This window comes from Taudactylus pleione, unplaced genomic scaffold (genome assembly GCF_031769625.1).
Source record: "Taudactylus pleione unplaced genomic scaffold, aTauple2 ptg000212l, whole genome shotgun sequence".
Lineage (NCBI taxonomy): Eukaryota > Metazoa > Chordata > Amphibia > Anura > Myobatrachidae > Taudactylus > Taudactylus pleione.
The window spans coordinates 3069410-3097042 of record NW_028284614.1 but is presented as its reverse complement, the minus strand read 5'-3'; the positions used below and the strand labels follow the sequence as shown (position 1 = coordinate 3097042).

At 46.8% G+C, this 27633-nt stretch overlaps 1 protein-coding gene and 1 long non-coding RNA gene across 3 annotated transcripts in view; one reads left to right on the top strand and one right to left on the bottom strand.

Annotated features, from left to right (window-relative positions):
* The window catches only part of LOC148517693 (uncharacterized), a 77125-nt gene extending 70187 nt beyond the window's left edge, over nt 1-6938 (top strand). Inside the window, exon 3 of the long non-coding RNA XR_015879262.1 lies at nt 6699-6938. This is a non-coding gene — a long non-coding RNA (uncharacterized LOC148517693). The remainder of the gene's footprint in view (nt 1-6698) is intronic.
* Nucleotides 6939-9911: 2973 nt separating this feature from the next.
* ARSI (arylsulfatase family member I) lies at nt 9912-27035 on the bottom strand. Of its 2 annotated transcripts, none has more exons than XM_088478356.1 (3): nt 26967-27035; nt 25952-26651; nt 9912-13842 (listed from the first exon to the last, which is right to left on the bottom strand). In XM_088478356.1, exons 2-3 carry the CDS (start codon nt 26269-26271, stop codon nt 12435-12437), a joined length of 1728 nt encoding a protein of 575 aa, XP_088334482.1. In that variant the 5' UTR covers nt 26272-26651; nt 26967-27035; the 3' UTR covers nt 9912-12434. The 2 variants fall into 2 exon arrangements, with proteins under 2 accessions (XP_088334482.1, XP_088334481.1); XM_088478355.1 differs by having other exon boundaries at nt 26774-27002.
* Between the last annotated feature and the right edge of the window lie 598 nt (nt 27036-27633).

Genomic DNA, 27633 nt, shown 5'->3' with positions numbered 1-27633 from the left:
GGAGTGTTATTGAGCCCGTGGACTGTCTGCCTGATTTTGAGGTCAGAAGAGAGGTATTTGCCATGGAGCATTTGAATGACCCTAATCTGGTAAAAGCCAGGGAGAATGTCAAGGTGATCAATGGTAAACCCATAGACCCCAATAGTCCTTTGTCATATCCTCACATGGCAGTATGTCAGGATTTGTTGTATCAGGTGACTAAGAAGGGGGAAGATATTGTGGAACAATTAATAGTTCCCAAAGCATACAGATGAACCGTGTTAGATCTGGCCCATGGTCATATAATGGTAGGCCACCTAGGGGTAGAGAAAACTACTGAGCGAATTGTGCAGAGAGTTTTTTGGCCTGGGGTCCACAAAGAGGTGTCTGACTATTGTGCATCCTCCCTGAATGTCAGTATCATGCTCTCCCATGTCAGAGACATGGGAGGGGCAGTCCAGTCCGTATAAAACAGTTATTGAGCATGTTTCTCAAATGCATGAAAGAATTGCTGCTGTGGTGCCGACAGTAAGAGAGCACTTGGAACAGGCCCAACAGGCACAGCAGAGGGTATACAACCGCAATGCTCGCTTACGCAACTTTGTTCCTGGGGACAGAGTGTTGGTGTTGGTTCCCACAGTAGAAACTAAACTTTTGGCTAAATGGCAAGGACTCTTTGAAATCTTAGAAAAAGTGTGGCAGGTCAATTATAAAGTTTACCAACCGGGAAAAAGAAAGCCAGAACAGATATACCATGTAAATCTTATAAAACCCTGGAAGGATAGAGCAGCACTGTCAGCCGTTCAAGCCCCTCCAGTAAACCCAGGACCCATGGTACCCAAAGTGACAGTGGCAAAAACCCTGTCAGCCAGTCAACAGCAGGAAGTTAAGGAATTTCTGATCAGAAATAGGGTGCTTTTTTCTGACCTACCAGGGAAAACCACGGTCATCAAACATGACATAATCACTGGCCATGGGGTTAAGGTTGAACTAAAGCCCTATAGGTTACCAGAAGCCCAAAGAGAATCAGTGTCGAAGGAAATTAAAAAAATGTTAGAGTTGGGTGTAATTGAAGAATCGCATAGTGAGTGGTCAAGTCCCATTGTGCTCATTCCAAAACCCGACGGGAGTGTGCGATTCTGCAATGACTTCCGGAAATTCAACAGTGTGTCAAAGTTTGATGCCTACCCTATGCCTTGGGTGGACAAACAAATTGAAAGGCTGGGGACAGCCAGATATTTAACTACTCTTGACCAAAGGGTATTGGCAAGTGCCGTTAACTGAGAATGCCAAAGAAAAGACAGCTTTTTCTGCACAAGAGGGGTTGTTTCAATACAAAATGTTGCCCTTTGGGCTACATGGGGCACCTGCTACCTTTCAAAGAATGACGGATAGGTTTCTAAGGCCCCATAGACAGTATGATGCTGCTTACTGTGGATGATGTAGTCATTCATACTCCTGATTGGCAGTCTCACTTGTCCAGAGTACAAGCAGTGTTGGACTCCATCTATAAGGCAGGTTTGACAGCCAACCCAAAAAAGTGTTGTCTGGGGATGGAAGAAGTAAAATATCTTGGGTACACCATTGGCAGACGTTTGATAAAGCCACAGCTCAATAAGATTGAGGCAATCCAAAATTGGAAACGACCCCTGAATAAAAAGTAGGTGAGAGCCTTTTTAGGGATCACTGGGTATTATAGGTTTATACCCAATTTTGCCACCATTGCAGTCCCACTGACTGACCTTACCAAAGGCAAACAGAAAGTCATGGTGGAATGGGGTCCTGAAGCAGAGAAGGCTTTCCAGGAGTTAAAAATAGCGTTATGTACCCAACCAGTTTTGATGACCCCTGATTTTTACAGAGAGTTTGTTGTACAAACCAATGCATCAGATGTAGGCATCGGATCGGTCCTGTCCCAAAGCAAAGAGGGTGAAGAACGCCCGAGTTTCTTCTTAAGATGGAAATTTAATGTACATGAAAGAAACTATGCTATGGTCGAGAAAGAAGCATTGGCCATAAAGTGGGCATTAGAGACTCTCAGGTACTACTTGGTGGGAAGAAAGTTCAGATTGATCACTGACCATGCCCCTCTGAAGTGGATGTCAGAAAGCAAGGTAAATAATGCGAGAATAACAAGATGCTTCTTGGCATTACAAACCTTTAAATTTACGGTAGAACACAGGCCAGAAAGCCAGCTGGCCAATGCAGATGCTTTGTCACTTGTCCATTGTTTGGGGGCTGCAGTTGTTCCGCCCCACAGGTTGAAACAAAGGGGGGATATGTGATAGAAGCACTGGAGAAGTGTGGAATGGCTGCTATATATGTCCCAGATTCCTGTCTTATGTCTTTTAAAACCCCCAGGAGAAGTCTGTTGGATAAGCAGACTAGAAATGTCGGCTTCTGTGAATAGCCGGAATGGGTTCTGGGGGTGTGGATGTGAGGAGAGGGAGGGCTCCATCCATAGGCCACTCCAGGTTTTGGGCCTTTCAGCCTGGTAGCAGGCTCATTAGGGCTTGCACCTGAAAGTGGCTCAGATAAGCTGGGTTTTTTTCATAGCTGAGTGTCTCACACCTGGGAGAGCAGGCAGATTAGCCTGTTCAGAGACACTTGGTTAAAATCCTTGTAAGACTGTGCACGTGTTTTGTTGATGGTGTGGGCAATAGGCCCTACCATTATTATAGAGAGGGAATCTGCTGTGTAGCTAGTGCCCAGCCGGGCTAGGACTTATGTTTTGTTTATGTTTATATTCATTTGGCACAATAAAGACTGGTGCCGACCAGTTTGTACGAGAACCCCAGATTTGTATCCTGTTTTTACGGCTGCTGTGTGTGTAAAGAGGGAGTCCATCTACCCCAGGAGAGGGACCCCTATCCCGACTGTGTCACATTATATATTACTGATGTGCGCCGGACCATTTCTGCTACAGTATATTTGGATTTGGCTTTGATTCATCGTCCGGCATTAGATTTGGATTTGCCAAACTGCCGTGAATGGTTTCGGATTTGGATTTGGATATTTTTTTTAAAAATTTACAAAAAAAAAGCGAAAATCACATAATTTGGGCTTTTTTATTCCTAGAGTATTATTAACCTCAATAACATTAATTTACAGTCATTTACAGTGAATTTAGACCACATCACAGCTCACAATATTGTTTTCACCATTATTGGCCAAAGGCTGCAGTAAGCTGACTGGTTACTAAGCAACAGAGCAGCGGCACAGACACTGCAGTTTAAAGCACATCTATGAAACATTGCAACACAGCAGTGGCGGAAATGAAAAGTAGTGCAAGATGGAATGGTCCTCCCACCCACCCAGTGGCGTACGGCCAGCAGAGTCACAGTACTTTTATACACAGTGGGCTACGGCCCAGGGAGTCACAGTACTTGTATACACAGTGGGCTACGGCCCAAGGAGTCATAGTGCTTGTATACACAGTGGGGTACGGCCAACAGAGTCACAGCAATTGTATACACAGTGGGCTATGGACCAAGGAGTCATGGTGCTTGTATACACAGTGGGGTACAGCTCCAAAAAAAAAATATTTTTTATTTTTTTTAGTTTGTAAACTTTTTAAAAAAATATTATTTTACTTTTTTTTTACACTGGAACAGATTAGCATGAGTACAGCACAGCATACATCAGCATGCCTTGTACACACAGCCACTTGTGAGTCTGGACACAGTCACTTTAATCAGCAGAGTATAGCGCAGCATACATCAGTGTGCAGTGTGCCCCCTTACACAGTCACTCTACCAGCACAGCTACTTGTGAGTCTGGACACAGTCACTTTAATCAGCAGAGTATAGCGCAGCATACATCAGTGTGCCCCCTATACAGTCACTCTACCAGCACAGCCACTTGTGAGTCTGGACATAGCCACTTTAATGAGCAGAGCAGTGCGCAGCATGCGAGTGAAATGGCGCCGAGTCCCGGTCGCAGCACCTTATATAGAAACCAACTCTCGCGAGGATCCAACATCGGGAGGATGGCGTTTAGCCTCAAAGTGCGATTCGAGTTAGACGGGAACACCCGAGCCATGGCTCGGGTGGACTCGGATCCCTGTTGTTCGGAGCAGTTCGGATCGACAGAATCCGAACCGCTCATCTCTAATATATACTAGAGATGTGCGCTGACCCCAGTGTTTTGATTTTGGATCTGGATATATCTTCATCTTTTGGTTTTGGATTCAGATAAAAATTAATAAACGCAGCTAAAATGTCCAAAGCAAAAACCCCAAGTTCGGATATTAAATACGTTCCGAACCGGCAAAAGATCCGAACCAGAATTCGGTACAAACCGGGACACAAAAGTGAATCTGAACCATAAACCAGTTCTACTCGGAACCCCTAAATTCGTGTGTGTTCGGATTTCAGAAATCTGGACCCGCACATTTCTTTGTGGTTTGTTTCAAAATGTTCCATAGTGCTATCATGGCTGCTTTCAGTCAAGGATTAATTTTATGGAACCTAGCCTATATGCAGGGTTGCCTACACTCCCGATTCGGGCGGGAGCCTCCCGATAAACGTTTGCAGCTCCCGCCCGCCTGGAAAGGCAGGCAAGCCTCCCGCCTGCCGCCGATCCCCCGAACCCCCCTCCCATTACCTGATAAACCCCCGCAGCGGGGGGGGGGGCTGACGCAATTCGCGTAATTTTGGCCCCGTCCCCTGCTTCACAATGCCTTTTTTTCTGCATTGTGTAGCGGGGCGGGGCTAAAATGACACGATCGCGTGGCCCCGCCCCCTGTCACGCCCGCAAACCGATCTCAGCTCGTTTGGACCCACCCCCTTTTTGCCGACCACGCCCCCTGTTCTGCCAATCTGGCTGCTCCTTCCCGGAAGGAGCAGCCAGATTGTCGGCAAGTATGCCTATATGTAAGGCCAAGCTGGGTGTGGCTCACAAACCAGCCCCTGATCTAGGCGTTACCCTCTGTACCTGAGAGGTGAGTGCACTTACCTGCAATGTAATGGTGTGTTGGGCATATACCGTTTGCTAGTGCAGACTTACATAGAATTGGGGTCCCTTGACGATGAGCTGCAAGCTTCAATGTTTTAATCAAAATATGAACAAAATCCCCATGCTTTTATTTGCTAGTTACATCCAGATTTGAATTATATTATTGTTAGTGCAGATGACAAATATATATACATTATATATACAGTATACTGTATATTAGAGATGAGCACCAACCCCCATGTTTTGTTTTTTGTTTTGTATCTGGATTCAACTTCATGTTTTGGTTTTTAAATCCGAGTTCCAAGCCGTGGGAAGATCCCAACCGGTTCGACTCGGTACCCCAAAGTGATTCTGAACTCGGACTCTGGGCCTAATTCAGACCCGCTCGCAAGCGGGTCGATGTTGGCCCAGTGCACATGCGGACGAGGCGGCTCCATCGTGCGCATGCGCGAGACCTGGATAGCGACGGGCAAGCCGTCGCTATGTGTCTCACTACAAAGGGGGCGTGCTGTCGATGGTGAGTGACAGCACGCCCCCTTTGGTGGGCATGCCGGGGGTGTGGCTGGCCAGACGGAGGCGTTCCCATGGGAACGCCTACCGTCTGGGGCCAGCCCCACTGACATCACAAGTGATGTCAGTGGGAGTGATTTCTGCTCTGATAGAGCCAAAAGCACTCCAGGGCTTGCGGCAATGAGACCCTACCACAAGGGTCTCGTCGCAAGCCCGATGGTTGCGATGGTCTTGACCAACTCGACCATCTTCCTGGCCGCTCGCTATAGCTGTGGGTGGTCACCCACAGCTATACGAGTGGCCAGGAGGCCGCTCTAAAAATTCAGAAGAACGGCCCTGATTCAGAGCGAGCGCTCTGTCAGAGCGTCCGGCTCTGAATCAGGGCCTCTGTTAGATTTGCATTATATTATTGTCAGTGCTAATAAATATATATACGGTACAGGTGGGTGAAACTATCGATGGTTACACTATCAATGGTTTCATACCATCGATGTTAACCACAAATGGTACCATCAATGGTGGCCATCGATCGTTAACCCACCAATGGCCATCCCTAGTATGGATCCTGAAACTACTTTGTCCTCCTTCTCCCCTATAGCACAGCGACAAGTGTGATAGCACACCATTCTGTGTAAGTGCCTTTGTGTAACTGTCACTTTCTACATTCGACGATTGTAGGCAAGTATGGACTCTATAGCGATAGTTTAGCAATTGGGTGGCCAAATTGAACAGATCCAATCATCCAGCAGCTAGGCTACATGATTGGCCCATGTCATTGTGGTCACCTTGGGATATATTTATTAATGGTGTATACGGTGGCTGCGGAAACTATCATTACAGTAAGTATAGCTGCAAACCCCCTCCTCTGTGAGCACTTTCATTAGATATGCACTATATTGTTATTCTGTCACTGGAATGCTCTCTGTTTTGTTTACAAGTCACTAGAATGCTCTCTGTATTGTTTACAAGTCTCTAGAATGCTCTCTGTATTGTTTACAAGTCACTAGAATGCTCAGATTTTGTTCAGGGCCCCCCATAATGCTGGAGGTGAAGGTGCAACACAGTTTTATAGCTGCATCGCTGTTTGCTTATCCATGTTAGTGGGAATGCCACCCCTACTCTGTACTTTATATGCACATATGTCAATAACTGTGTAATACCACCGTTTTATTGAGTACCCACCTGTTGAATGCCATGCCCGTAATTTTCCATATTTATATTTCTAAAACAAAACTATCCCATCACTTGTACAGGAGGAGGCTGAGAACTATAGTGGAAAGAAATTTCTCCAGCAAGAGAAAGAGATGAAGAATAATTTCTGCTATGCCACACTCCTGGCTCACGGAAATCACAGCAAAAGCTTAAATTAGGTACTATACGTCTATATCTTCATTCTTGATTGATTCTTGTATCACTAGTTAAGTATCATGCCCCCTTTGCAGTTGTCTTTGCGAACCAAAACGGAAACTTTATAAAGGGGTGAAAAAAAGTAACAAAACACAATAAAATATGCAATAAAATATGCCCTGCCTTTTTCCTCTTCTCCAAGCCCACATGTTGATACCCATTTTCTGTGATGCTGACGCATTTCGCATGAACGTGACACTGACACATAACTTTCACTCCTCCAAAATTGCTCCCAGCCTATGGATTTATGCATGCAAGTGATTTCAGTTTTGTGCATTATGTCAATCATTTCCATTAATTTCTTCCTATTTATTTTAGCTGTAATGATCCTGTGACATGGGTGGAGCCAAAAAGAGACAATTTTTCTGAGGATGTACAATTGGTTATCATCTATCACATGCTCCCAGTGGAGTATAAGCTTTAAACAGAGACTTGACTGTAGGCGGATGCGGTCATAATACCAACAGTCGGGATGCCGGTGCTTAGAATGCCAGTGCCGGTACCCCAACACCTGTCAAAATCCCGTCATGGGCGTCCTGATGGTAAGTATTGGGGTAAGGGGGGGTTAGGGTTTAGGCACTAGGGGGAGGCTTAGGCTGCGCGGGGGGGTTAAGTTTAGGCTGCGGGGTGGTATGGATAGGTTTAGGCTGCAGGGAGGGATGGATAGATTTAGGCTGCGGGAAGGGGTGGATAGGTATAGGCTGCAGGGGGGAGGGTTAGGCTGCGAGGGGGGGTTAAGTTTAGGCTGCAGGGAGGGATGGATAGGTTTAGGCTGCAGGGAGGGATGGATAGGTTTAGGCTGCAGGGAGGGATGGATATGTTTAGGCTACAGGGAGGGATGGATAGGTATAGGCTGCAGGGTGGAGGGTTAGGCTGCGGGGGAGGGGTTAAGTTTAGGCTGCAGGGAGGGATGGTTAGGTTTAGGCTGCAGGGAGGGATGGATAGGTTTAGGCTGCAGGGAGGGATGGATAGGTTTAGGAACTAGGGGGAGGCTTAGGCTGCAGGGGGAGTTTTAGTTTAGGCTGCGGGGAGGTATGGATAGGTTTAGGCTGCAGGGAGGGATGGATAGATTTAGGCTGCAGGGAGGGATGGATAGGTATAGGCTGCAGGGGGGAGGGTTAGGCTGCAGGGGGGGTTAAGTTTAGGCTCCAGGGAGGGATGGATAGGTTTAGGCTGCAGGGAGGGATGGATAGGTATAGGCTGCAGGGTGGAGGGTTAGGCTGCAGGGGAGGGGTTCAGTTTAGGCTGCAGGGAGGGATGGTTAGGTTTAGGCTGCAGGGAGGGATGGATAGGTTTAGGCTGCAGGGGGAGGGTTAGGTATAGGCTGTAGGGGTGAGGGTTAAGTTTAGGCTGCCGGGAGGGAGGGTTAGGTATAGGCTGCAGGGGGAGGGTTAAGTTTAGGCTGCCGGGAGGGAGGGTTAGGTATAGGCTGCAGGAGGAGGGTTATGTATAGGCTGCAGGGGGGAGGGTTAAGTTTAGGCTGTAGGGGGGAGGGTTAGGTTTAGGCTGCGGGGGGAGGGTTAGGTTTAGGCTCCAGGGGAGAGAGTTAGGTTTAGGTTGCAGGGAGGGATGGATAGGTTTAGGCACTAGGGGAAGGCTTAGGCTGCAGGGGGGGTTAAGTTTAGGCTGCGGGAAGGTATGGATAGGTTTAGGCTGCAGGGAGGGATGGATAGATATAGGCTGCAGGGAGGGATGGATAGGTATAGGCTGCAAGGTGGAGGGTTAGGCTGCAGGGAGGGATGGATAGGTTTAGGCACTAGGGGAAGGCTTACGCTGCAGGGGGGGTTAAGTTTAGGCTGCGGGGAGGTATGGATAGGTTTAGGCTGCAGGGAGGGATAGATAGGTTTAGGCTGCAGGGGGAGGGTTAGGTACAGGCTGCAGGGGTGAGGGTTATGTATAGGCTGCAGGGGGGAGGGTTAAGTTTAGGTTGCCGGGAGGGAGGGTTAGGTATAGGCTGCAGGGGGAGGGTTATGTATAGGCTGCAGGGGGGAGGGTTAAGTTTAGGCTGCAGGGGGGAGGGTTAGGTTTAGGCTGCGGGGGAGGGTTAGGTTTAGGCTGCAGGGGGGAGGGTTAGGTTTAGGCTGCGGGGGGAGGGTTAGGTTTAGGTGGTGGGGAGGGAGGGTGGGTTGAGGTAGGGGTAGCGTTAGGATACTGACCAAAAGGTGTCGGTCAGTATCCTAACCCTATCAGGATGCTGGCGTTGAGATTCCCGGCGTTGGTCCAACCCGATTGTAGTGCTAGTGTTCTACATGACATCAGTAAATATGATGAAAGAAACAATTGACATTTTTTTAATTAGTGATATGTAAATATAAGGTAAAAAAAAAAATAGACCTGCAATAAAATACATTGTGGCCAGCAATGTAGTTTTCTTGCGCAAGGCAGTCAGTGACTTGAGGAGTGGAACGTAATTCGGGCCTGATTCAGCTAGGATCGCAGCTGCTAATACACAAGCAATCAGCTGATTATTGCGTTCTGCACATACATCGCAGTGCACATGTGCGAACCAGCCACTGCGATTGAGATCGCAGAGACCAAGCACACCCATCGCAGAGTGATTGACAGGAAGTGCCGTTTGGCGAAGGCGATGGGGGGGGCAGCGAAACGCAGGCGTGCCAGTGCGTTCGAACGCCGTTGCATGTGCGCACATAAATTATCCACTGAGATGCTATACGCAGCTTGAGGCCTAATAGCGTGTGACGAGGTTAGCAATTCCTGGGTAAGGTCAGAGCTTGTGCAAGTGTGCGTGAGGCTGTGATGCTGCTCCATGTTACCGATGGTTTCGCAGTCTTGCTAAGGATTACGGATGTGTGTAAGGTAAAGTGGGCATCCTTATGTAGTGCAGCGGCGGCATAGCGATGGATTAGCATACTATCGCAGTGAGACTGCGTGCATATTCGCTATTGCAAGTGCAGTTGCGTTCTGTAATGAATCAGTCCCAATAACAGAAATATGATAACAGCTACTTATAAATCGTGTTCACATTAACAAAGCTGTTTTAATATCCAAGAAAATGTAAGATTTTTTTTTTAAATCCATAAACAATTATATAAAAACGAAGAGATGTCTATTATTCATTCAGCTCAGTTTTTATTACCAATCCATATTTTAAAAGGATTTTCTGTTCCATTTAATTGCCGTGTCAAAGGCACTCCTAATGTTCCACATAGTACTTGATAAATCATCTTCCTACTTGAATGAGTCACCTTCTCTTAAAGCCTTCAGGCTCTCTTTTTATTGCACAAATCCAAAGCTTTCCATGGTTTTATATTCAGCTCATTTATAAATGCACTATTGTTTTCTTTTGTTATTGCATGAATGCAATATGGTCATTATTACAGTATATGCAGTAGAGGCGGACCCTATATGCCTCACTCCTCAGTGATGTCACTCATTTCCAGTGAATTCATTGGCTGACTGCTGCTCTGGACACAAAATGGCTGTTTTCACTACAGATGTGTCCACATACATCTAGGGCCTCATTCAGAGGCGGTCGGAGGATGCAAGCGGTCGCTCAGAAACTGGGCGGCCGCTTGCATTCTGACCGCCCGCCTCTGTTTCGGTCGTTAGGCTGTGGGTTTACATACAACGACCGCTAGGGTGATGGTCGCGATGGTCAGAGACCATTGCGACCATCGGGGCTTACGACGAGACCCTAGGGTAGGGTCTCACTTGTCATAAGCCCCGGAGAGCTTCTGGCTCTGTCAGAGCCGGAAGCTCTCCACTGACATCACTAGTGATGTCAGTGGGAACGCCTCCATTTGGGTTGCCACCCCCCCGGCCCGCCTTCCAAACGGGGCGAGCTGTCAATCAAAATCGACAGCTCGCCCCCTTTGGAAAGAGACCCGCTACGACCGGCGCTGTCGGTCGTAGCGGGTCTCACGCATGCGCACGATGGAGCCGGCTCCCTCGTGCACATGTGCACTTGACAAACATCGAGGCGGCCGTGCGGTCGTAGACCGTACGGCCGCCTCTGAATGAAGGCCCTAGTCTCCTTGCGCACTAAACAGCCCTTCTAGTTGCGTCATGCCGTGGCGAGACTTAGTAGCGCTGAGTGTCTTTTGGTGCGACTTTTTCCCTTAAAATGCGTCTTATTTGCAGAGTGATGCCAAAAGGGACACACAAGCAGCTTCTGCTGATTAAAATGATATGCGGCATGCCTATATTTTGTGGGCAAAAGCGGCTGTATCTGCATGCGGAATGCTACGTTACAGTGTAACGTAGCATTTCTCATGCACAAACACCTGCAGTCTCACACAGCATACAGGCATGGCGCATATCAATTTAACAAGCCGCTTGTGCGTCCTATTCACATCACTTTGCAAATAAGACACATTCCAAGGGAAATAGTTGCTTCTCCATTTCTCATTTCTGTCCCCGTAACCCCACTGTCTCCATGTCTCTCATGAAGGTGGCAGGGGCTTAGCAGCGTTACTAGGGAGCAGTGCAAAGGGGAACAATCATTGCTGTCCCTGGGCCTGATCCAGCATGAATCGCTATGGCAACAGCGTATGCAGATCGGTCGATGGTGCATACTGCGCATGCGTGGGTTAGCATTGCGATCACTCAAGCAGAATGAAAGCCATCGCAGCGAGTGACAGGCTGTGATCGTTTGGGGGTGGTGACGGGGGAGTGGTCAGACAAATGCAGACGTGCCTGTCTCTGATAGAGCCAAAAGCACTCCTGGGCTTGCGGCAGCGAGACCCTACCGCAGGGTCTCGTCACAAGCCCGATGGTCGCGATGGTCTTGATCATTGCGACCATCATTTTGGCCGCTCGCTATAGCTGTGGGTGGCCACCCACAGCTATACGAGCGCTCCAAAAAGGAGCAGGGACAGCCCTGATTCAGAGCCCTGTCAGAGCGTCCGGCTCTGAATCAGGCCCTCAGTCGGTAATATCACACTACAATCTGCATTTTAACGCAGATTGTAGTGAATAGAGCCCGTTTGTGCCTGTTTTGTTCATCGAAGCTCTGCAGAGTTTAACTCAGGCTAAAACAAACATGTGATTGATATACATAGGCAGCAACACCACAAATGCCACCATGATAAAAAATTATGATGTGCAAATATAAATTGTTCCCCTTGGCAGTAATCATCCTGCAACAATTTGCATCTAACTATAAAAGTCCATTAAGGTAAGTAGTCCTAAATTTGTATATTTTCCCTTTAATATTTCTACTTTCAGTCTATTTGGTTACATGTTAACCGTACAGAAGTATCATTTGTAGGATCAGCCCAGATTGCATATTCTATAGCCATTACAATAACAGCTCAACATTTCTTTATGTATCGTCTACAAATGTGTAGCTTTGTGTTTGTTTTCGTCCACTTTTAATCCACAACAGCACACATCCAAACTCCCTGGACTTTTAGTGCATACTAAATTGTGCAGTACTCCGGATAACCCAAGCACAGCATGTTCTTGGATTCTGTGAATTGTCCTGTATCGCTCAGTGCTCTGGTCTCCGTATTTATGCACATTATCAATGGAATTCCCAAAATTTAAAAAACAAAAAAAAACAAACAAGACTGAAAATACAGTATCTACCTGACCAATCAAAATAATTGCTACGTCGTTAGCTATTTAGATATCCGATTGGACATGAGACGCGTGTTCAGCTTCCTGAAGAACTTGCACATCTTGCATTTCTTTTTCTTGATCGCGCTCTTTAAATGTCCACCTCGTATCCAGTTTTCTTCTTCCTCCTCCTCATCTTCCTCACTAGCCCATGGTCCCCATGCACCCCCGTTGAGTTCTGGATTACCTCTAGGGTCCTCATTCGGATAACGCACTGGGATGGCGCTCCGGTTATAGTAAGCCAAGCGTGCCAGCAGCTCCTTAACCACTTCGGGCTTCTGTGCAGACAAGTCATGGCGCTCGTAAGGGTCTGCTGTGATGTTGAAGAGCCATACGGACTTACGGGCTCCATCTGTATGGCGTTCTAGGTTCCACCAGGTCCCAGGGAAGTCGGTGAGGGTCTGCGGTGGAATCCAATCACTGTAACCAGGATCTCCAGTTAACAATTTAAAATCTTTGACTCTGATAGAGGCCTGAACTGCAGTATTCCATACTCCCTGACCTTCTTCCATGGATCCGGACCTGGCAAGATTATATAAAGGGTCAATGTTGTGCAGAATTTCAGTTCGAGGAGATTCCTTTCCTTCGCTGATAGATGACCACATGTCATAGCCATCCAATCCTTCTGTGTCGGAAATGTTTCCTCCAGCCAACTTCACCAAGGTGGGATACCAGTCGGTAATATGCATCAAAGTCCGACTAGTCCTTCTTTTCTTTTTGATCAAGGGGCTATGGACAAAACCCAAGCTCCTTATACCTCCCTCCCAGTATGTTCCTTTGCGGCCCCTTAAAGGCCAATTGCTTCCACCAGAAAACGTCTGACCGCCGTTGTCTGATGAGAATATGATAACACTGTTGTCATAGTAACCATACTTTTTCAATGCCCGGGTGATGTTTTTCACAGCTCCATCCATGCAGGTTACCATAGCAGCATACTTGCGCCTAGCTACATTGCCCATATTCCTATACTGGTATATGTACTCTCGAGGGGACTGTAGTGGAGTGTGCACAGCCTGGAAAGCTATGTATATAAATACTGGCTGTTGGGGGTTATGAGAAGCCAAGATGTGACTTACACGCTGGGAATACATGATGGTGGAGTACTTGCCAGCAAGATCCCAAGCCACATTCTCTCCCTCATGCAGATCAAAGCCACAGACTCCTGGCCCATCACAGTTGTCGTAGGAATAATAGTCCACATTGCCAGTCAAAGAACCAAGGAAGGTGTCAAAGCCACGTCTTGTTGGGAGGCATTCTTTCTTATAAAAGCCCAAGTGCCACTTCCCCACCATGTGAGTTGCATAGCCGGCTTCCTGTAGTTTCTGGGGCAGCGTGACCTGATGTAGGGGTAAGCAGTTGGGTTGTCGCGGGCGTATAATAGAATGTTGCAACCCAGTGTGGATCTGATACCTAAGGAAAAAAAATATGACAATAGGTTCAGGATATAGGAACAGAAAATATGATTGTTTTTGTATTCAAAGTGGTTAGTTAGATTAATTAGATATCAATAAATTAATTTTCTGCTTTAATGATACTTTAAATATTCAGTCCTTAGTTTAGTCAATGATATGTCACACCTATATATAGTACTCTTGTTGCATATGTAAGTGTGGGCAGCTTATGCAGCATATGGTATTTGCCTTAAAATAAATCTTTTGACTGGGCAAGTTCCTACTGGCCAGTAATGGGGTATTCTCACCCAGTCAAAGTTCATTGTGGTGGAGTGTCTACGCAACTCCAGTATGGGCTATGCAGGGCGTGGATGAAAGTGCAAATATACCTGTTTCCATGTATTTTTTTTGCACCAAGTATTAGCTGGTATAAGTGCACATGGATGATAATGATGAGTAGTGAACCACTCGTATGAATATGGCGGTAGGTGGAAGACCGCAAAGATGCATATGGGTGAATATTCACATTTATTTACTTGTACAGAAAGCCAGAGCACATACTGTATAGCCAATTTGCATTCAACTGTTGATCAGACCCAATATGTTGACTCCAAGTACAAGTTAAATTTCACCGTCTCACCTATTTAACAAAATAGCAAAACTATATCTTTGACTGGGCACAATCACTGTGTTTCCTAATTTTGTGTGCAGCACTGCAGAGTCAGAAGATTTTAAGCTACAGACATGATTAGAGCTATCTTTTTGTTGCATATAGGAAGAAGAAAAAATATATACGTTTGCATGATTATTTTCCCCAAAGCTAGTGTCAGGCACCAAGGGTTCTGTCAGCGGAAGAAAATCCCTGGATCATGCAAAAACTGCAGAATTTATTGAATTTCCCTATTTACCAGTCCTCGCAGCCTGCAGAGGCCATCATAGCTCTCCTGAGATAGTTTTGCATGCGGAAACTATTGGGTGCCTAGTCATAAACAAAGCTGTGTTACGTGTACTTCCTTCTCATTACGTAAAACAGTCACATATGTTACCATTTCAGAGTTGGACGCATCCTGAGATGCATCCTCTTCTGCAAAATATGTTGGGGTTTTTTGGCTACAAAATACATCTATAACCCAACATCAACCCCATTGTAAGAGGAATTACCTCTTTCTACGTGTACAGGTCAGATGTACTTTGGTTTTGACAGTTGAGTGCCGGTTCGATTGTGAGATAGATATATGTATATATATATATATATATATATATATATATACATATACAGCGACAGCTTAGCACTCCTCCTCTCATCTATTAGTGGGTGCCCTCTGCAAATAGTAACGAAATAGGCAGCAGTGGCAGCGACACTCCCAAGTATATTGTTTACTGCCACTGCTGCCTATATATATATATATATATATAATATATATAATTCCACAGGTGTACATTTGCTGTAGAGCTAGGAGTAAGTCTATGTTGTGCTGCAGGATAGGCAGATGTATCATGTGCAGACCAATTCAGAGTTTAGAGAGGGTACGAATTCTAGTCCTAGTTTCTCCTGAATTTTGGGAGATCTCTTCAGCTCCAGGGAGAGTAGAACAGTCTCCTGGATCAGCTAATCTCTATAGACAGATGACAGTTCATGGGCTTGATGACACGGTTTGTGGTGAGCCAATGTACAATGGGGCTTTGGCTTCTGTCCAACTCTAAATGAGACCCTAAATATATATGCTCAGACCCAATCTCTGCAAGTTCTGAGCGGTGTAAAGACAAGAGGCCCTGATTCAGAGCCGGACGCTCTGACAGAGCGCTCGCTCTGAATCAGGGCCATCCCTCTTAGTTTTTAGAGCGGCCACCCACAGCTATAGCGAGCGGCCAGGAAGTAGGGTCTCATTGCCGCAAGCCCTGGAGTGCTTTCGGCTCTATCAGAGCCGAGAGCACTCCCACTGACCTCACTTGTGACGTCAGTGGGGCCGGCCCCAGACAGTAGGCGTTCCCATGGGAACGCCTCCGTCTGGGCAGCCACGCCCCCGGCACGCCCACCAAAGGGGGCGTGCTGTCACTCACCATCCACAGCACGCCCCCTTTGTAGCGAGACCCATAGCAATGGCTTGCCTGTCGTTATCCGGGTCTTGCGCATGCGCATGACGGAGCCGGCTCCCTCTTGCGCATGCGCACTGGGCCAACATTGACCCGCTTGCGAGCGGGTCTGAATTAGGCCCAGAGTCCTTTTGTGGATTGGAAACGGCCGTGTTCCCTCCACATAGCACAAAAACGACCCTGAAAAAGTATTCTCGCCACGCCTTAATCTAATTTAATTTATAGTGTTCTGCAAAGTTACGTGCAGCATGTCCTGCAACGCATACCCGCACACCGACCAATATCCCCACTTTGGCAGAAATCTAGGTGCATTTGCAAAAATCTAGGTCATGGGATATGATCGTACTTGCAGATCCAGGAGACTCATGCATTTCAGGGAGTTCTCCTACACTCTTGAGAGAGGGGGTCGGCCTTTCAGATCCTGAGGGTCCAGGGGATCAATGATGCGTTTCGTGGTGAATCACATTATCAGGGCCCCACCCTCTGTGCTTGATCGAACAAATCTTGGCATAGTGCAGTATTGTCACACCCGTAGCACCGGCCCCCTCAGGATCTAATCAGTGCTACTAATCACCTAAGGCACCAGACTAGGAGATCTGTACCGAATATTTTAAAGAAATATGGTAACTGAACCAAGCTACTGTTTAAAAGAGATACTGCTGCCTTACAAATGGTTTACATTCTGCAGTCAGTGAGTGCCTAAACTGGGAAAATAAAGTACAGATTGGATCGGATTACACCTGAGAGACCCTTATTACATGGCCTGTCTAAAGGGTATATTTACTAAAGAGCGAGTTCTTAGAAGATTGAACGTCGCCAGACATGTGAGTTAACACTCTCCCTCTTCGGCAAACATAGGGATGATACATTCATCCAGTAGCTGGACACTCCTCACCGAGATCCGGAGCCGGCTCCATAATTTAGGTAGGAGGATCCATTCAGCGTGTATATTGGAGTATAGGGGAGGCACAAATAGTTGGAGCAGGGAAAGTGAGAGTCTATGGGCGAGTTGTACTAAGCATTGCATCCACGATGGGGTACATCCCGCCTCTTATCAGTTACATAAGGCGGTTGATCACTGCGGTATGTGCTTAGAATATCGCAAAGGACAGCTCACCCGATAAGAGCTGTCCCTTGCTATTCCCCCACGGATAGAGGGATTTCCGGGTTTAACACCCACAAGTCCCTTTGGCGTCCTTCTGCCCATGCACAGATGGCCGCGGGGGGGTGGGGGAGGTGATGGGAGGAGCATCCCTAAGAGAAGCCCATAGGTTTCTATTCTGTAACGCCACCTGAAAATGGCATTACCCACCAGGATAAAGCATACCAGTGCTTTGTACATATGGGGTATGCGTTAAAACCCCCAAAATTGCATTTTCTGGGGTTTCCCGCATGTTTGTGTTTAGTACATCCCGGCCTATGTGACATATATTTCATTTTACTGCACTGATATAGTATATACACGGATGTGTGCTGTATTCTTCTGTGAACAAGATAAAACAAGTGGACCTGGCCCCCAGTAGTGCCCCCCCTATGCAGTGCCCCCAGTAGTGATCCCCCCTATGCAGTGCCCCTTATACAGTGCCCCCAGTAATGGTCCCCCCTATGCAGTGCCCCCAGTCATGGTTTCCCCTATACAGTGCCCTCAGTAGTGATACAGTGCCCCTGGCCAGTAGTGCCCATTAGTAATCCCCACTCCTGCCATGCCTGCCGCTATCCGCTCCTCCGTCCTCCTGCCCGGCGGCGGTGTGTTTGTTATTCTGTATTGTGGACAGCACTCACTGACTTTAACGGACTGATGCTTCGACGATGCCCAGGGCACGAGCCCCGGGCGAACCCCCATAGTTACGCCACTGAGCATTTCTACTTGGCAGTAGAGTGATGAGAAGATCCATTACTAATTTAAACTATAAGAAGTTATATTGGGTGGAGGACTGGAGTGTGTTACAGGAGTGTGAGATCTGTCTGTTAGTGGCGCAATAACGGTGGCCAAGAGACAGACAGGGACCCGGAACTAGGGTAGTCAGAGGGCATGATGTAGCCGGCATCCCAGCGCACACAATGTGTCGGTGGTCAGAATCCCGGCACCGGAATACCAACAGCAGCCAGATTCCGGCTCCAAAATCCTGACGGCTGCGATCCCGATGGTGAGTATTAGGGATAGGCTGCGGAAGGAATGGTTAGGGTCAGGCTGCGGGGTGGGGCGGTTAGGGTTAGGCTGCAGGAGGGGCTGGTTAGGGTTAAGCTGCGGGAGGGGAGGGGATGGTTAGGGTCTGGCTGGGGAGGGGGTTAGGGTTAAGCTGCGGGAGGGAATAGTTAGAGTCTGGCTGTGGGGGGGCGGTTAAGATTAGGCTGTGGGAGTTGAGGTTTAGGCTGCGGGAAACATGGGTTAGGAGTTGGATTAGGGGAAGGGTTAGAATACTTACCTGCATATGTCGGGATCTCCACCATTGGAATTATGCTGCTGGGATTTTGATCGCCAGCATTATCGGCAATGGGATGGCATATCGTATCCAACCCTAGTCAGAGCATCTTTCTGTGGGGTAAGGGCTCCCCCCACCCCTTGCCTTTAGGAGTAATAACATTTGTTATGATTGTGGACCTTATTTATTTATTATAGGGAGAAAAGCCCTATCTCTGTAATATGATATTTTTGCCCATGATAGTGAGGTGCTGAAAGTATTCTTATCGCTGCCATCCAGTATTGTCGGGCAGCTAAGCAACACTTATTTATTCCTACAATAGAAGAGCCGCAGTTAAAACTAGTGACACCACTTTGTGCTAAGGATTGCTCCAGGTGATAGTATTTGACAGTTCGTTTCATATAAATAAAGATTAAAAAAAACACACAAATGGTGTAATATTGTTGGGAGGGGTAACACCCCATAAGTGTCCAAAACAGTAAATAGGAAGAAGATGTCCAAGGGGTCTATGTACTGAGCCTTGGAGATAGAGAGAAAGTGGATGGAGATAAAGTACCAACCAGTCAGCTCCTAACTGTCACTTTACAGGCTGTGGGGTCTATTTACTAAGTCTTAAAGTGACAAATCATGTTAAAGCATGACTTCATTTTGTGTTCAAATGCTAAGAAGAAATTATGTTCTGTGTGAGACATTGTGCCTGAGAAAGAGCCTCATTCCTTATCTATCTATTCTAGCTCTTAGGAATGTATTCATATAGAATAACATGTTAGCCAATTAAGGCTATAGTAGAGTGTATTCATCCTTTGTATTAAATTCTGATTTATATGATAGGAAAGATAAGAGATTCTATGCTTCTATTCAGAACAGTGGTGTAAAATGTCAGACACTGTTTACTATTGAGGATTTATGTTCTCCAAGGCTAGACATAGCTAATAAATCTGTCAAGGAGATGTCACTTAAATTTATATCTGTAGATACTAATATTCGTTTATTGATAGGTTAGACAATACTGCCATCTACTGACGATGTATCTAATGCTTGCAATACAGTATATTCATAGATATTATAATTAGATCTGATAGGTAAAGTTATTGAGCATGTGCAGACTAGATTTCTTTGTCTCTATGTTAATTTGAGTGCTATAAAATAATCTGTCTGTCCAAAATAAAGGCAGAGTGGTTTTGGAAACACACAGGTCTTGTTGTTTCCCATCATTCTCCGGCCGTAAAATGCATTGTGTTAACTGGTGGCTGACCGCTGTATGTGAGCTGCAGAGGATAAAGGGTCTATTAAGATCAGTGTTCTCATAAGCCTTGGATGGAGATAGAGTGAACAGAGATAAAGTGCCAGCCAATCAGCTCCTAACTGCCATGTCACAGGCTGTGTTTGAAAAATGACAGCTGGGAGCTGATTGGTTGGCACTTTATCTCCGTCCACTTTATCTCCATCCAAGGCTTAGTAAATAGATCTAAATTTGAAAAATGACAGTTAGGAGCTGATTGGTTGGAACTTTGGGCCTAATTCAGCAAGGAACACACGCTAGCAGACGCACGCATCCAGCCGCTGTGAGAATATGCTAATCAATGCATACGCACAGAGGGCCTGATTCAGAGCAGCTTGTAAGCGGCCGCTCGTTCGCTCTGAGCGATGTTCGCACAACTGCGCATGCGTATGGGTCATAATGCGCATGCGCAAACCAGTCATTGCGGTCGGAAATCGTGCGCTCGCAAAACAGCGAGGGGCTGCTAATTTGATTGACAGAATGTACCGTTTGTGGGTGGTAACAGGTGATGGTGCTTGAAAACGGGGGAGTGGAGATCCGAACGCAGGCGTGCCAAACAATCAAAAGGGCGTTTAATGGGAGTGCATAATTAGTAAAGGAGCGTCATCGACCACGTCACTTGGTTGTCTTTTAGCCTGAACTGCTCGCAGTGATTGCGGTAGGAAAAACCTACCACAAGCACTGCGAGCAGTTCAGATGCCTTTCGATGTACCCGATTAATCTAATAAATACCGGAGATGATGTGTGTTGCGAATGGCAAAGGGGCGTCTTTACAAAATAGCGAGCGCATTTTTCATTCGCTCGCTCAGACATAGAGGCGTCAACAAACCGCAAAGAGTGAGCGCTCAATTTAAATAGCCGGCCCCTTTTTTGGAACGACCGTCCACAAATAGCGTCCGGCTCTGAATCAGGCCCAGAGACCGCAGCACAAGAAGCAGACACCCAGCAAAACAAAGCCACCCACCTATGCCGTGATTGACAGCGTAAACATCGGGAACATCGAGTGCCATCGAAGCTGCGTGTAAGCTAAGGGTGGACCCGACCCTGCCGCAGGACTTGAGAGATTCCTACACGCAGGGAAGTGCCGGCTGTGCGGGGCACTGCTGAGATTAATTTATGCACGCTCCTGTAATTGCGTGCGAACGCACAGGCACGCCTGCGTTCGGCTGTCCACCCCCCTGTCACCACCCACAAACGGCACTTCCTGTCAATCAGCATCGAAGGTCTCTGCGGGCTCCCTGCGTACTCTGAGAGAGCCCTTACCATACTCAGCGACCTGTTCGCGCACGCGCAATGTGATGCATACCCATGCGCAGATCGCAAACATCGGCTCGCACCATGCGTTCTCTCACTTGCGTTGCTTGCTGAATCAGGCCCCTTATCTCTATCTACTTTCTCTCTCACCAAGGCTTAGTACATAGATCCCCAAGTCCCTTTCCAAAGTCCAGACAGTCCCACTTATGTAATGTCACCTGCATGTGGTGGACAAGGGTACACTGTGCAAACTCTTACATGTGTTCTTATACCAGACAGGATGGTGAAAAGCTCATAAAGGTCTCTTTCCATCATCTGGGATCCTCTCCAGGACTGGACATATGATAGCATAATTGTCCACAGAAAATATAAAACAGAATAAAAAAAGCTATAATACAATTGTGTTACAAACACAAGCTTTTGTTAGAAAAACACAAGGGGGACATACTTGCCTACTTTTGAAAAAGCATTTCAGGGAGATTGTGAAAGCAGCACCTATGAGCGCATGTTACAGTGGGCGTGTACTGATAAATCTGAGAAGCGTGTCCTAAACCTGACTTACATCCAAATGTAAACCAGCCCAAAAGCAGTTAGTAAGATCTGTTTGTTGATGAAAACACACTAATACTTTTCAGAAATTCATAGGGAACATTGGCCCTCGCTCTGAGCAGAGCGCACGCTCTGAATGAGGGCCGGGCTCCATTTTCATGGAGCGTCCTCCTGGACGCTCGTATAGCTGTGGGTCACCACCCACAGGCTATACGAGCGTGCATTTTGATGGCCGCGATGGTCGTGACCATCGCGACCATCGAAATTGCGAGCCGGAGCCTGCGGTTGAGGTTTTCAACCGCAAGCTCCGGAGTGATTTTGGCTCTATCAGAGCCAAAATCACTCCCACTGACATCACTAGTGATGTCAGTGGGCCGGCTTCTGACGGGAGGCGTTCCCGTGGGAACGCCCCCGTCAGGGAGGCACGCCCCCGGCACGCCCACCAAAGGGGGCGTGCTGTCAATCAACATTGACAGCACGCCCCCTTTGATCGGACACAACGAGCGAAGGAAAGTCCTTCGCTCGTCGTGTCTGGCGCATGCGCACGACGGAGCTCCCTCCGTCGTGCGCATGCTCAGTGCAGACCATCGACCCACTTGCGAGCGGACAGCCGCTCGCGAGTGGGTCTGAATCAGGCCCATTGTGCCTTATAATAACCAATGCAAGGAAATTACACTAATGATCCCATTTGAATGTGTATATCTCTGTTTTTTAATATAACAGCTTCATAATGGGGGTAAGGATGAAATGAGGGAGATTGCTAGACTCTTCAGGGAGACAGGGAGATTGCTACTATTTCAGGGAGTCTCCCTGACAATGAGGGAAAGTTGGCAAGTATGAAGGGGGAGTGTCCGTACCGTGGGATGCAGTCAGGAAGCCGACGGTCGAAATGCCGACCGCCGGCTTCCCGAATGTCTAATCCCGGCAGGGGTCTAATGACAGGCGTCGAAATTATGACGCCTCTCATTTTACCTACGCCGGGAGCCTGACGCCGGGCGCTGACAGCCGTGGGAGGGAGGGTTAGGTTAGGCGCTCCTGGGAGGCTAAGGGTTAGGCACCCCCCCGGGAGTCTTAGGGTTAGGCACTCCGGGGGGGAGGTTAGGTTTAGGTACCCCTAAGGGAGACTTAGGTTTAGGCTGCAGGGAAGGGGGGTTAGGGTTAGGCACCCCTAAGGGAGGGTTAGGGGGGGTAGGGTTAGTAATAGTTAAAAACACTTACCTGTCGGGATCTTCACTGCCGGTCTTCCGGCGTCGGGATTTGAACCGATCCCCCCTACCATATAGATGTAAAATATAGCACACCACTCCACTGCAGAAGATGGGACCCGTGTATTTATGCAGATGGTATGGTAAATATGGATAGGACCTCATAGGACTGCTGTTGAGGGTATTTGGGACTGAGGTCCTTCCCATATTCACCATACCATCTGCATATATACCATCTTCTGCAGTGCGATGTTTTACATGCATATAGCACGGACACCCCCCCTCCCAACAATATTACACCAGTGTGTGGTTTTATATATATATATATATATATATATATATATATATATATATCAAAATAATGCCGGCACTCCACAAATAAATACACTGTACATGCCTGGGTGCCCTCTGATGGTCCCAATGGATCAAAGATATACATACAAATAACAGCGGCACTCACAGGACTTGTAAAGAAGACTCCAGACTCCCAAGGTGAACTTGACCTTGGGAGTCTGGAGTCTTCTTTACAAGTCCTGTGAGTGCCGCTGTTATTTGTATGTATATATATATATATATATATATATACACGATAGGAACTGTCAAGTGGGACAAAGTGAGAATTTGGATCGCCATTGATGAGAAGTGCTGTCAATGTTTTTATCTGTACGTTGGTGACTTATTTGCGACCCACGCTGCATTGGAGTGCAGCGCCATAAGTTCGATTGTTTTTCTTCCATGAAAAGCAGCAGTTATCCGATGTTGCACGCAACCAAAATTGGGGGCGTGGCCTAATTACCATAGGCCGCGTCCCCTGCGTGACGTTATTTGGAGGCGTGCTCGCACGGCACGCCTCCAAATAACGTCGGGCTGGGGGTAAAGCCCAGCTCTCCATCACTGGCTGGCCTTCCCCCAGCCCTCTCCCGTCTGTGAATGGATGCCGTGCGCATGTGCGCGGCATCCATTCACACTCCGGGGTCCTGGCACCGCCGCACAGCTGCGACGGTGGGGGTCCCCAACTTCCCGATTTGGCCACCCGCGGGTGAAATCGGGATGCTGGGAAGGGAATGCGCCCTCTACGGGTGGTGCCCCTGTGCGACCGCACTGGTCGAACACCCCTAGAGCCGGCCCTGGGCCCGGAGGTTACCGCCAGGAGAGATAGAACGAAGTTGGACACAAGACCAGTGGACTTCAATGGGCATTCTATGGAGGCAACAGTGGGGTGGTTAGGCAGATGCAGGAGTGTTGCTGTATGGCCAATCAAACGATATTGCATGCGAGGCTGTACATATTAATGGAGGATGGAACAGTGATTGTTCCATCATTCAATAAATTTGTTCAAGTATGTAACGGGGGATGTGGTCAATATCCCGACCACTGGGATTCCGGGGGTCAGAATGCTGACGCCAGAATCCCGACACCCGTCGGAATCCCGGCACCCCGAAGGTAAGTAGCGGGGTTAAGGTGATGGTTAGTGTTAGGGTTGGGATGCCGGTGTCAGGATCACGAGCCCCGGCATCCCGTACCCATCCTGTGTACCGGCAATCTCCTTTGGAGTTGGGCTAAGGGAAATCGCCCCACTATATGCACGATTGCTGGTCATACAATTGTGTAGATGGCCTAAGACTTTTTGCAGTGTGCACACCGCATGCACCACAGTGCTGTAAGAATAAGTTAAAATAAAAAAACAAAAGTCTAATATACTTTGTGATATTGCTCATAAGAGTACAGAGCCCATCGCCGACATTCCATTCACTTCTTTGATTACCGAGTTCAAATTGCTGTGACCACTTTGCTGAAGGCACAGCATCACTCCTTCGTCACAGCTTTCTAGTTTACTATATTGCACAGGCATCTTTGTTTTATGTTGTGACCTTGTGTTTTATTCCAATAAGAGGCGTCTGTGCGAGCCTGGTCATCGCCCAGTGCTCCCTACTACACAGGCCGCTCTAAGGTAGGCAATTCCTATCTTCCTTAGAACCAGGAAGTTGATTCCAATGGGAGATGTGTGTCTGCAGCAGAAACCCTACACCTACAGGCACATTGGTCCTTGGGAACAGCAAGAACACTGCAACTTGTATTCTCTTTCCTTTTTTTTTTTTATACAGTTTAACCTCTGCCATGTACTTTTAAAAAAAAAAAAAAAATGTACTGTAAAAATGTCCAGAGGCTTCACACACCACGTTCTCAGTTACTTGCAACGTTCCCTCATTTAAAAGGTTAAATGAAATGGGAAAGGAGCCAAGTTCCTTTTTGGCAAGGGCTGCTGGCTACACAAAGTGTTCTCTTGTTTACATATTCGGTAACTTTAAGCCCTCCGCATAGGACCCTCTAGGAAATCTGCTGCTAGCAGTTGCCAACTGAATTTCTACAAGCCCTATATAGATAGGGAACACTCTCTTATGGACTGTGTTTATAGTATAGGACAAAGCAGAGAGCTGTGGATAATGACCCCCCAAATAAGATAAGGGCGGCTGTTTTATAACATACACAATAGCTCCAGAAAATCCCCAGGATCCTAACACACAATGAAACTCCTATTTACCAACATGGCATTTGAACAACGTCAGCCAATCTGCAATTATTATCAATTTATTTTTTTATATAAGATCAGTACAAGTTAAATGTTGAATGACTTGGACCATGATTTGCACCTAAATTCAACGCTAGTGTAAACGCTATTTTATCTTTTGAAGTGAACTGTATCTGTTAACTATTTATATCCCGTGGTCCTGCAAACTTTTTATTTCCTGCACTGTTAAAGGTGTCATTTTTACCTGGTTGGGGACTGATATTGTGCTCGGCAAGTACTACCCATGCTGCTATTACTATGGCGCCAAAATTAAAAACTTTGAGAACATTCCTTATATTCTTCTGGGTTCCACGCAGGCAAATACATAATTCCAGCGAATAGTTATACTAAGGGTATATTTACTAAAGGCCAATTTTCAAATACAGCCTGTGACATGTCAGCTAGGAGCTGATTGGCTGGTACCTTATCACGGTTCACTTTATCTCCTAACACAGCTTAGTAAATAGACCCCTAAATCGCACATTTACTAATAGACAATTTTTTTTTTAAGTATTGGTAAATGTGTGATTTAGCCCCAGAAACACGACATCGATGTTGATCGATTATTTTTATCAATTTTAACTCGATCAAAAACGATTAAAATAGACCTTTAGGAAATATACCCCTAAGAATTAAAGCTTCTGCCGAAAACTGAAGATGCTCTTCCCGGGCACCTGCAGTTTATATATCAAATTAGTGTATATCAATGAAATGGGTGCACCCGAAAGTTGTAAATGTACTTATTTACTTACCTGCCAGTAATAAGCTGACTACGTGATGGAGTACAGACGGGCTGGACGTAATAATTCTCCAGCTTTACCCCCTCAGCAGCCATACGGTCCAGGGTGGGAGTTTGTATGTCCGAGCCATGGTACCCAATGTCGTGAAACCCTTGGTCATCAGTTAGGATGAAGATGATGTGCGGAGGTCTAGGAGGGGGCGGCATCTGTAATTTAGCTGGCGCATCACCTGGACTGTCCCCCAGTACAGAAGGCTTCATCCAATCCCAGGACATGTAACCAAAGCTTACCAGGCTGACCAGAGAGAACCCTGTTAGAGTATGGACAGCCATGGCCAAGTTCCAACTACCACTCGTGCAGAAGGGGCTAAAAATGAAGACCAGGAGCAAACTAGTGTAGGTACATCAGGGGTGCAGAGCATAGGCGTCCAAGTTTGAAGTGAGAATTCCAACTTGCTAGAAAGTCCCTCTGCTTCATATTACTATTGCCAATGATAAGCATCTATCTTCTGAAGGAGGAAGAGTCAGTTATGTTGACCAGTTATAGGACAGTTACCTTTCAAGGTGATCTCGGCTCACTAGAGGTGTTTGGAACAAAGACATCCACACATGTCCAGAGTGAGTCCTTACCGGTGGTGGGGTTCAGCAGCCTCTCACATACAGAGGGGTTTCTAGAAGATGTACTAATTTCTCCATATCAATCTCTGCTGTTCCTAGAAAGCAAAAAGAGGTTCGCTGCAAATTACAGTGTCTGATTTATTTTCACTGGTAGCAAGGAATGTGTGCAATGCCCCCAATGTATTACTCAAATGCACAGAAATCACAATCTAAGTACCTTTTTGCTTTTTTTATCCTAAATCCAGGGAAATATATTTTAACTCCAACAGTCGGTCCCAGCAGCGCATCTACAGGCTTCAACAGGCTGCTAGAAAACTTTTTATGTCCATGCCTTTAAGCAGACAGCTGCCAAATATATGGGAAGGATCTGTCTCCTGGCCAGCCTGGACTCTATCTTGAATGATACTCACTTGAGACAGGGGAGAGTAAATAAGTAGTTTATAGCATCTGTTTGGATCTGGTCAGCACTGGTGGGTTTAAGGAGAGCTGGCTGTGGATACTGGTCCCTCCCAGTTCCTACACTCTAGAGATTCTTTAAAAACTCAGCCTGGGACACTTCAGGGTCCTAGTGTGCACCCTTTCCCCCAATCCCGCCCCCCTCCCTAGCAGATGCAATAGTTTGCAAAAATGAGCGAGACTTTCAATTTGTAAATGAGGCTTCCGAGAGCTTTCTCAATCAACACATATTGTGTTGTTAGGTCAAGTAGGGCTGCCCCCAAAATAAAGCGTTACTGTAAGTCATTTTCAGGATGAATTGTTGCTGCCCTATAACAGGATGTTGCTACAAGTCATTTAAGACTCAAATTAAAGGGAAAAAAAAAGTTTAATGAGTCTCTTGTTGAGAAGCTTTAATGGGTTATTTAGTGACATCTGCAGTCTATATAGATACAAAGAAACAATTTCCCCATGACCACAGCTGTGTCAGATCTGAAATTCATTGCATGCAGTTATTTGCAGTGAGTTGTACAGCGCATTTCAGCCTGGCACTGTTTTTTTTTTTTTTTATATATATATACAGGAACCAGACAAGACACAGCAAATATATTTAATTTGTCACCACGGCGTGGAAACTAGCAA

Coding starts and splice junctions, on each gene's coding strand:
- ARSI (XM_088478356.1), bottom strand. CDS start 26,271: ATGGCTGTCCATACTCTAACAGGGTTCTCTCTGGTCAGCCTGGTAAGC. Junction 13,843..25,951: donor AGTCAGCTTATTACTGGCAG/GTAAGTAAATAA, acceptor TTTTTTCCTTAG/GTATCAGATCCACACTGGGT.